The sequence below is a fragment of the Vulpes vulpes genome, chromosome 1 (assembly GCF_048418805.1).
Source record: "Vulpes vulpes isolate BD-2025 chromosome 1, VulVul3, whole genome shotgun sequence".
Classification (NCBI taxonomy): Eukaryota; Metazoa; Chordata; class Mammalia; order Carnivora; family Canidae; genus Vulpes; species Vulpes vulpes.
Genome location: NC_132780.1, coordinates 195353716 through 195364602, shown reverse-complemented (window position 1 = coordinate 195364602; position 10887 = coordinate 195353716). Strand labels below are relative to the sequence as shown.

Genomic DNA, 10887 nt, shown 5'->3' with positions numbered 1-10887 from the left:
TTTAGCGTCCTATGAATATCGTTATGTGACTGTCTGACTTCCTCTCAGCCCCCACTCCAAATCTGTAGTAGGTATTTCAGTGACAGTTTATGAACAATGTGCAAATGCATATGCATTTTACTTTTTCTTTTTTTTAGATTTCATAGGAGGGAGACGATACATCATAATTTTTTTAAGTAAATGCACTAATCTTCCAGCTCTTAAATAGTAATCCAGTAGTCACATGGCCAAAATTACATTTTTATTACGTTTATTTGTGTACAAAATATGTAGTAATTTACCGATGCATGTGCAGCAAAATATTCTATCACATACAACAAAAATACACCTTTTTTACTCTTCTTCTCCTGCCCCTGAAAATGGCAACACTGTTTTGGCAGCTCAGCAGCTAAAAATAAAGTGCTATAATTAAGCAGTATTGGGATGTCTTCACTTGACAAATGTGATGTACGAGTTGAGTGCACAACCACACCTTTGCTAGTTTTCTCACAGAACAGGAAATCCCACATCCTGAACAGCTCCAGAAGATACAAATATCTGTATATATATGTACACATGTATACACTGTATATGTAAAGTGCCAATGAGCCTCTTTTTTTTTTTGTGAGTTTGGTGTATTTATGTTCAGTCTGTCTCTCTCTCTCTCCGAAGTCAGGATCGCAGCCCTGGGATCTCAGGGTTCATCGGCAGGCACCGAGCAGCTGGCGAGCGGCTGGCTGGTGGTGGGTGTGGCGCCGGCGGGGGGACGGAGGGGGCCTTCAGACCTCGCTGGGGGACCGAGAACGGAAGGGCACTTTGGACTGGAAACAGCCGCAGAACAGGAGCCACAGGGCACGCTGGATCTCCTGGTTGCGGAAGGCATAGATGATAGGATTGATCATGGAGTTGTAGGTGGCGGGCAGCAGGGTGGCGTAGGTGTAGACTGCCGGGTCCTCGCGGCTGCCCACCACGCAGTAGATGGCGAAGGGCAGCCAGCTGGCGCCGAACGTGCCCAGCACCACGGCCAGGGTCCCCACCCCCTTTCGGGTGGCCGCGAGGTGCGGCGGCGCCAGGCAGTGCTGCTGCAGCGCGATCTGGTGCGCGTGGCGCCAGACCACCTGGCAGATGCGCACGTACAGGTGCAGCATGACGCCGAAGACCGCGAAGAAGGCGGCCGACAGCAGCGCCACGTGGCTGCGCGTCAGCGGCCGCACCACGCTGCAGGTGGCGCGCTCCGCCAGGCAGTTCCAGCCCAGCACGGGCAGCAGCCCGAGGCCCAGGGACACGGTCCAGGTGGCGGCGAGCAGCAGGTGCACGCCCAGCAGGGTCCGGCGCGAGTAGTAGGTGAGCGCGTTGTAGAGGGACAGGTAGCGGTCCACCGTGATGGCCAGCAGGCTGCTGACCGAGGCGGCGAAGGAGGCCACGAGGAAGCCCACGGTGAGCAGGCTCACGGTCTCGGAGGGCACCACGTACTGGAACACGAAGTGCAGGATGAGGCCGCAGCCCGCCAGCAGGTCCGCGGTGGCCAGGCTGCCCACCAGCACGAACATGGGCGTGCGCAGCGCCGGCGTGGACGCGATCAGCGCCACCACCAGCGCGTTCTCGCCCGCGATCACCGTCCCCGACACGCACAGCAGCACGTCCCAAGGGTTCACCGCCGACAGCAGCAGCCCCGGCGGCCCGGCCGGCAGCTGGGAAGACAGCTCCAGGGACGCGTTAGCCGCGCCGCCGCCCGCCAGCGCCGCCGCCGCCGCCGCCGCGGGGGGCCCCCAGTCGCCGCCGTCCCGCGCCCCCGCCGTGGCCGCCGCCGCCCCCTCGGCCGTCACCGCCACCACCTGGGACTCGTTGAGCGAGGAGGCGCTCGCGTTCATCGCCGCCTGCCGCTGCCACCCTGCTGGAGGAGAGGGCCCGAGCGTCAGGGGTGGGGTGCCAGCCGCCGGGGGCTTCCCGGGGCGAGGGTGCCGGCTCCTGTTGCTCCCCCCCCCTCGGGACCCCAAGGCAGAGCGAGGAAGGGCCTCAAGTCAGTAAATACCTGTTGAGCGACTGAGCGAGCGTACGCGTGCAATGCACACGGATGTCCGCACAGACACATCTGAGTGTGCACAGACGCTCGCCTGCACACAGGCCCGTCCCGGGGGGCGCCTGGAGTTGCGCGCGCACCGCTGCGCCCCGAGCTCGGGTCCCGCCTGGGCTCTGGGGCGCGCGCCAGGCGGCCTCCGACCCGGGCGCTGCCGCTGTCCGCGGTGCTGAAAGCGAAGTTTGCGAGGCCCCGGAGGTCCCCGGGACAGGGGGGCTGGGGGAGGGGGTGCAGCCGGGCGTGCACCCGTTTCTCCGGCTGGAGGGACTCATGCATGGCCACGCTTCACCCCTTCCCCTGTCCGCACCCTCAAAGTTGGTCTCGGGAGCCGGGCTGCTCACCTGGGGAGTCAGGGCTCCTGGAAGTCGCTGGGCATGGGCGCTGGGCCGGGGCGCCGGGCTGCGCTCCCCGCGCGGACTGAGCCTCCGCCTGCAGGGCGGCCGGGCCCGCGCGGAGCAGAGCGCGGGGCGCCTGTGGCTGTGCGGGCGCCGCCGAGAGCGAGAGGCGCAGCCGGAGGCAGAAAAGGCGGCTGCGAGCCCCGCGCCCGCTGGAGAGGGATGGGCAGGGCGCGGTGACGTCAGGCTCCCCGCTCCCGGGTGCGAGGCTGCACTCGCTGGGCCCCGCGCGCATCACTAACCCCGCGGCCCCGTCTCTCCTCCCCCGAAGCGCGGCTCAGGGGGGCCGAGGAGGGAGGAGAAGCCGGAGCGGCCGCCTCCAGTGCAGAGCGTCCAGGAACGGGATGAGGGAAGGAGGAGAGGGAGAGGGGAATGAAGTCCTGGAGGAGGGTGAGCTCCTGGGGAGGGGGGGGTGCAGGTGTGAGCTGCCCCGCGGGGCCCCGAGAGCATCAAGGCCAAGTCCGCCCCTGGAGCAGCCGACGGTTCGGCGGGGAGGCCTGACTGCAGACCCGCTACCTTTAAAAAAGTGAACACCAATAAAAAATAAATTTATACAAAAAAAAAAAAAACAACCATACAGTACTGTGTTGGGGACAGGAATGAACGGACTAGGGGAAAATGAGATTTTTTGAGAGGATGTTTGTGGCACAGGGTGTCAGTTGGGTACAGCCAGAGAAGAAATGTAGACTTGTGGGAAACAGAGAAAAGATGAGACATTTGAGGAAAACAGTCTTTTTTTTTTTTTCTTTCCTGTTTTTGGAAATAACCTGTGCAATTCCTCTCTCTCTCTCCCTCCGTCCCTTCCTCCCCCGTCCACCGTCTTTCTAGAACTCTACACAGCAGGTTTTACCATAATTTCCTAGCCCAATGTTTCCCCATTTCAGTGTGGATAGTGCCCTTGGAACTTGCTCTTCAATTAAATACCAGGTCTGTGTCTTGTTAGAAAAGAAGAAAACAGCAAAATGTGATTTACTTTCCTGGCAACAGACTTTGCCCTGTTAATTAGTACCCTATAAAACAAATTACAGGATGAAAATAGTGATAACTCAGCTGCACCAGACTTCAGTAGGCAGGAGTTTTATTTTCAGCCCAGATAAATCATCCTTTTGGTTTAAAGGTGTTTTGTTTTGTCAGTAAAATACAAGTAGTAGCCTTCTTCTTCTTTTTTTATTCAATCAGCCAGAATTTCCAGTAGTTGTACTTAGGCAAAAGCTGAAATAATCGACTCCTTCTAAGGCTTTAAAATAAGTGACTGCACGTTGGCATGATGGCATAATACTGAGGTCACAGCCATGGTTTTCAGGGACCACACGCTCTCGGAAAAGTGAAAATAGACAACATTTGCTATTGGTGCTTCCCCTACTTTTCCCTGTGTATCTCCTTATCTTCTTCCCTTTCCTGGCTTCACTTTGCCTCTAGCTGCATGGGCTCTACAAGGAAAAACCAAACTGAAACAAAACTCAGACTGTGTAGAGGCTGGGGTGGGAGGTAGAGTTTTTACCCTGGCTTTTCCCCCTCTAAACATAGCCCCCAAGTCCAGCGTTCTTCTGGACACCCTGCCTCAATGCAGCTGAACTTAACTAGAGTTTTAGAGGAAAGAAAGACGATTCAATTCTTTGCTGCAATAGATACCGTTGGACCATGGAAAGAGTTAATACACAGTTTCTCCATCTGGGAAGTTTTAAAAATTCTGCGATCACCATTTTTATCAATCCTCAAACTGACTGAAGTTCTAAGTTTCTAAAAAGAGCCATTTTGAGCTTCAGTAAGGGATTCTCATGTAAAAGCCAAGAATGCTTTACAACTGTCAAGTGAATTGCCAAACCACCGTAATAACACATTAATCACAAATTTCCCAGACAATCAGATAAAGGCCGAAGAGAAGGAGAATCCTTCTTAATGTCTAAATGTGTTACATTTTTACAGGCTGCAAGCAGCAGAAAGTGTGAGATTCACCTTAACAGAGATCCTGTGTCTTGGATATCCTGCGGCTTTCATCATTGCTAAGAGTGGACTTTTCGGTGGTTTTAGGAGGAAGATAGCACATGTAGAATTATGTCCATAAATGCTGGTTGAAGGTTTGTAGGTTGTCTTTTGGTCGTGCCAGTCTGTGGTTACCTCTCTCAGGTGCTAGACTGAACCTTGAAAGTAGCCAGAACATATTCTTTCAAGCTTCTCTATATCGCCCCCCTGCCCACCCATCTCTTGGGAGGAAAGAAGAAAGGGGTATGGCCACCAATTATGAATGAATATTACATGCCCTTCCTTACCTGCTCTGCCAACAGTTCCTCCCAAACATCCTCCCTTCCGGTGGTCTTCTAAAATGTTCAGCCTATGAACCATATGACATTTTCCACTCCCAGCCCAGCTTATGGAAGGAGATTGACACCTGACCCAAGGCTAGGTAAGACCAGCCATCCTTTACTGAACCAGTGACCAGATTCCTCTTCTTGAAAATGTGAACTAAAGACACTTGGTGACAAAGGGCCAGTCGGTGTCGAGCTCTGGACATAAAAGATCATTACAAGTTAGGGCTGGAGCACTCATGTTGATCCTTGCATGAAATGAGTAATTAGAGAGAGCCAGGTGCAATGAAAGAATAAAGCAGATGTGCAGAGAGGAACAAAGATTAAGATAAAATGATTGAGGGATGAAGGGGATGACTTTAGTTGCTGAGGGTCTGGTTCCTGACTCTGGCAGTCTGGATCCCTGGATCCCATGAGATTGCTACTTGTGTCTCTACCACGAACTTTCCTAATCTTGAGCTACCTTGAGTGAGTTTCTGTTCTGTGATCATTGATACTTGATGAAATGTATTATTCATCTACCAGCTTGTCTGGTTCTGGTTATGTGTGGGCCATGTGAAATTTGGTTTCTGGATTGTAGTCACAGGTTAAACTCATCACTGCCAACCCTGTGACATGCCCATCATGTCCTCTGGTGCCTTTTTATTTTACCACTATCCAACCACTAACATGAGAATGCTTTCCTTGTCTAAGGTTATGCCCAGAAATTATAACCTCTCAATCACAACTCCTTCTCTGGCTCCCCTGGGTATCTCTTGCCCATTTCAGCCTAAGCCAGTGATTCCCAACACTGGCTGCACATTAGAAGTACCTAGAAAGCTTCTAAAAACTATTTATTCCTGAATCCCTCACCCAAGGATTCTGATTCTTTTGGTATGGAGTGAGAACTGGGCATAAACTTTTCTAAAGACTCTGATAGAAAGCCAGGGTTGAGAACACTTGTCTAAGCAATCGTACCGTCTCCTTCCTTATCAGTTTAGCACGCAGCAAAACTCCTGAAGTGGAAGATTGGAGTCTGAAATAATTGCAACAAAGGAATTTTAGTAACAATCCAGTCACTTAGTTTAATTTCTGATGTAAGGCATTAACCAGATCTCCTCTGAAAACCTTCTATTTTCTACACCCACAAGAACCTCCTTTATGGTCCAAGATGATTACTGACACTTGCTTCCCTTTTGGCTCTGATGAACTCCATAGTTCCCATCAGGGAAATCTAAACTCTTGTTGTCCTGGACCCTCTATTTTTTGGTAACCCTTGGGATACCTGTTCATCTGCCTCTTTCCTTGTTCTGAGTTCACAGCCATTTCCCAGGTGTGCCCTCTCCTGGCCCAGATTTTTGCAAATCCATTCTGTTTCACAAAATTAGAGCTGTAGTCAGTCAAGCTGTCTATAAAACTAGGTTGGAAAGACCCATGCTAACAATTCTGTCCCATGTGTCTGGGCATCTGCAGACCTTCCCCCCCACCCATGACACACCCTCACTCTACGTGGTTCTTAGAGACAAGCAGTATAGTTTTCTACTGGAAAGTATAAGTCTATTCGGTGGTGCACAGATACTTATGTTGACGGCTCAGGAAGAGAGCAGGTGTTTAGCGAGATGTAGGAAGCTGTTATTAAGAAAGATTGTTGCTGAAAGAGGCAGCAATCACAAAGGGCCTTTGAAAAGCCCACATTGTTTGTCCAGATCCAGGATATTGGATGGGGTGTAATCTTTTGGGGACACATGCTGAGGCAGACAAATGATATTCAAAATATCTTCATTTCTCTGCTCTCACTTGTCTCCAGGCTTTCCTCTCCCCTTCAGGCACTGGAGGTTTGTCATGATGTCCCAGGTACCTACCTACTGCTTCAGCATGTTCAAACATATTAGGGATAGTCTTGCTTCATGCCAGGTGAGTAGTCTTTACTCCAAAGGGCTGTTATTCTGGAAGGTCAGCATAACCTGATGTTCCCACCAAATTTAGAAAAAGAGCAGACCACTGTTATTATCATTACATGTCCACAAGTTGCAGAACATTGTGCAGGGCAGTTGAAATTTTTTATTCAATTCAGTGGTGAGCAACATTTTTTCTTTTTTGCACAAGAAACAAATTAGGAAAAATAGTAGCATTTAAAGACATATGTCCTGGAATGCTTGGGTGACTCAGTGGTTGAGCATCTGCCTTCAGCTCAGGGCGTGATCCCAGGGTCCTGGGATCGAGTCCCACGTTAGGCTCCCTGCAAGGAGTCTGCTTCTCCTCCCTCTGCCTATGTCTCTGTCCCTCTCTCTTTGTCTCTCATGAATAAATAAATAAAATCTTAAAAAAATAAAAAATGAAGACATATATCCTTTTTCATAAAGAGCAAAAATAACTTTCATGGGGTTTTATAGATATATGTTTAATGTTACAATACAGATTCAGTTAGATTAGATTATTGGACATGAGAATGACAAAGTTGGGTCTACTGGTATTTTTGAAAAGTAACACAATTATTTATATTCCCCAAATGAATGAGAACATATAATGTTTGTCCTTCTCTGACTGACTTATTTCACTTGGCATAATACCCTCCAGTTCCAACCACGTTGAAGCAAATGGTGGGTATTTGTCATTTCTACACCCAATGCTCATCCCGTCAAGTGCCCCCCTCAGCGCCCGTCACCCATTCACCCCCACCCCCCGCCCTCCTCCCCTTCTACCACCCCTAGTTTGTTTCCCAGAGTTAGGAGTCTTTATGTTCTGTCTCCCTTTCTGATATTTCCTACCCATTTCTTCTCCCTTCCCTTCTATTCCCTTTCACTATTATTTATATTCCCCAAATGAATGTTATTCTGTATGTTGGCAAATTGAACACCAATAAAAAATAAATTTATTATTAAAAAATAAAAAAAGAAAAGTAACACAGAAAAAAAATCTTCTAATCTACCACGCTCTACATTTTCAAAGTGCTTTGCACCTCACATGGCAAGTTCATACTCTTTATCTCATTTCATTCTTTGAAGCAATCACATAGATTTTGGGGTTATTTTCTTTGCAGGTGGAGCAATTGAAGTTCAGAGAGGTAAGGTGAATTATCCAAGGGCACACAGGACATCAGGGGTACATTATGTACAAGATGTCAGCAATATTATGGGAAAGCAAAACAAATATCATTCAATGTGTGCAAAAGTATGTAGACTCCAAAACTCTAAGATGCTTTACTTGGAACAGATGTATTCAAAATGATGGAGATTGAATTTCATAACTTCAATATTACTATGAGTAGCTGTTTATAGATGACCCTTTTCTGCCTTATAAACTGCTTTTTAAATGTATTGTAAAACATTAGTGGGTATTTTGAAAGATAAACTTTCACCCATAGTCCCATCAGTTAACTAGGATTGCTTTCTTTTTCCCCCCAGATTATAAACTTCTTGAGGATTGGACCAGTTCTTAATTTTTCCATCAGTATGATCTATATGGCACATAGTAGGTACTCAAGAAATGTTTAATGAATGACTATTTTCAGAATTTACCACATGCATACATATTTTATCTAGGACATACATATTTTATCTCTATGTACCTAGTATGCCTACTGTATACATAGTACACAATTTAAATTTTCACTTCATAATAAAGAGTATGTTGTCAATATTTTTATGTCTTGCATTAGTTATTTTATAGTTACTTTTACTTAATCATTCACACAACAAACATTTATTGAGCACTTACTACATGCTAGACATTGTGCCAGAAAATGAAGAAGCCAAAATAAGTGCCCATCTTCAGAAACAAGGAAAGATTCTATGATTATACAGCGGTAATGGGGACACTCGGGAGAAGACTCATCCTAGCTGGAGGAGTCAGAAAAGGCCTCTCAGAAGAGATGGCGCCCAAGCTGAATTTTGAAGGACGAGTACCAGTCATTTAAATTAGGAAGACATGGAAGTGTTTCAGGCAGAGGGAGCTACAAGTTCAGAGGCATGAAGTCAAAGAAGCCTAGTACAGGTCACTGGGACTGTGGGTAGTTAATTGTGGTTGACATGTCAGACCAAAAAGCAAGAGCAGAGATACACTGGATAGGTGGAACCAACTCATGCAGGACTGGTCTCCTATGCCACGGCAGGAGTTAGACTTTATCCTGAAAGTAATGGAGAACCAGTGAAATATTTTCTTAAGCAAGGGCGGTTGATTTAATCAGATTGGATCCCTCTTACCTACCAACAACTATATGATGAATGGAGTAGAGAAGGGTAAGAGTACAGTGAGGCAAACCTGTGAGAAGTCTGTTGCAGGGATCTATACAGGAGATTCGAGGGGTCTAATGGGGTAGTGATGGAGGAGATTGGAAAAGTTGATGGATCCTTTGCTTGTTTTGGATATTATATTATTTAAAGTAAATCTAGATGCTATGAAAGATATTTCTTCAGGTTTTAGTGACATAACATACTAGAAGATTGTTTCTTACTCACATGAAATTCAAAATAGGTTTTCTGACCGGCAGACAGCCTTCACAAAGTCAGTCTGGAAATCCAGCTCTTTTCATCTTTAGTTCTACCTTCCTCTAGGACTCCAGGGTTTTCAGCTTTCATCATTTTAGCATTTCACTATTCTGGTGATTAGGAAATGAGCTTGGAGAATTCTACCTGGAGTATTTTGTGGGACATGCCTGGAAGTGGGTGGGAAGGTAGACAGACAGATAAAGGGAGAGAAGGTATTAAGGCTGACTTCCAGATTTCAGGTGTGGACAGGAGTGGGATTGGAGAAGGGCAACATGGTTAATGCAATTGTGAACATACTGAGTTTAATATGGGACATTCAGGTGCAGATCCCCAGTAAAGATGAACAGAGGGATTGTTCTAAAACTCAGCAGAGAAGGGCACCTGGGTGGCTCAGTGGTTGAGCATCTGCCTTTGGTTCAGGTCATGATCCTGGGATCCTGGGATCAAGTCCAGCATCAGGATCCCCGCAGGGAGCCTGCTTCTCCCTCTGCCTGTGTCCCTGCCTCTCTCTATGTCTTTCATGAATAAATAAATAAGATCTTTTTAAAAAAAAAGAACCTCAGCAGAGAGTCTAGATTGGGAAAGTAAGTTAAAGTACTAAAGAAATTAATAATAATAATAATAATAATAATAATAATGCTACTATTCATTGAATTTGTACCAAGGTACCCTTTGGGTAGATCCTAGTATAATCCTCATTTTATAGAAGAGACACTGAGGATTAGGGGTGAAGTAACACCACATGGTTGGAAAGTGAGAGAGTCAGAATTTGAACACCACTCATCTGAATCCGGTTGAAGGGAATTGATAAATCTAAGCAAAGAGGACCAGAGACAGTTCCTTAGGGGAATACAGTCTTTACTGATGGAGAGATGGGGAAGTTGAGAAGGGTAGTCAGAGAAGCAGGACATATCATGGGAACCCAGCCATAGACAGAGAGTAGAGAGCAAGTGTAGAAGTCAAAGGAAAGGTGAGTTTCAGGGGGAAGAGAGTTCAAGGGATGTCCTGAGAGGCCAAGGAAGAAGTATTAGCTGAACACTTTTCAAGAGATTATTGGTGACTTCACTGAAAGTACAGCAATGGTAGGCGGCCCGGCTGGCATGAATGGGCTATGAATGAAAGATGAGAAAGGGGAGTGCTGTTTGGCTTGAAGAGGAAGGGAATAATAGGGCAGTAGCTAGATGGAGGTGTAAGTTCAAGGGAGAACTTTTCCTTAAAAATGGAAGAGATTTGAAGGAGGAAAGAGATGGCTGAGAGGCCAAGGTTGACTTCGGAGAAAGGAGCTATTTGAGGAGGTGAGATGGTAGGAAACAGGAAAACAGGTGGAGGGGCAAGAATGACAAGGGGTCCAGATGGATCCATACATGTAAATTTTAAAAAGTGGGGAGCCAAACACTTCAGTGATCTATCTCCTTGTCATTCTTTGTGAAATTTGAATAGGAAGACCTCAGGTAATAGAGGGTAAATGGAAGGGGACTTTACAGTTATCATTTTGACGGCTGCACAATATTACATTGAAGACATAGAGTGGTATTTAATTTACCATTCTCCTACAGTTAGACATTTAGATTGTTTATATGTCTGCTCTTGTAGATAACTCTGCAAAGACTACTTTCATGAGCATAATTATTTTTATCTTGTATGAGTATCTCGACATGAAAATT

At 47.1% G+C, this 10887-nt stretch overlaps 1 protein-coding gene across 3 annotated transcripts; it reads right to left on the bottom strand.

Moving 5' to 3' along the window:
• Positions 1-226: 226 nt before the first annotated feature.
• Positions 227-2760, bottom strand: GPR6 (G protein-coupled receptor 6). 3 transcript variants are annotated; one of them, XM_072738679.1, is made up of 2 exons: positions 2398-2760; positions 227-1873 (listed from the first exon to the last, which is right to left on the bottom strand). In XM_072738679.1, exons 1-2 carry the CDS (start codon positions 2684-2686, stop codon positions 759-761), a joined length of 1404 nt encoding a protein of 467 aa, XP_072594780.1. In that variant the 5' UTR covers positions 2687-2760; the 3' UTR covers positions 227-758. The 3 variants fall into 3 exon arrangements, with proteins under 3 accessions (XP_072594780.1, XP_072594788.1, XP_072594799.1); XM_072738687.1 differs by having other exon boundaries at positions 227-1870; XM_072738698.1 differs by lacking the exon at positions 2398-2760 and adding an exon at positions 2012-2324.
• Between the last annotated feature and the right edge of the window lie 8127 nt (positions 2761-10887).

What these genes read in the sequence shown, in the direction of transcription:
- GPR6 (XM_072738679.1), bottom strand. Translation starts at nt 2,686, where the DNA reads ATGCGCGCGGGGCCCAGCGAGTGCAGCCTCGCACCCGGGAGCGGGGAG. An exon ending in CAGGAGCCCTGACTCCCCAG is followed by an intron (nt 1,874 to 2,397) that starts GTGAGCAGCCCG and finishes CCTCTCCTCCAG; the next exon opens with CAGGGTGGCAGCGGCAGGCG.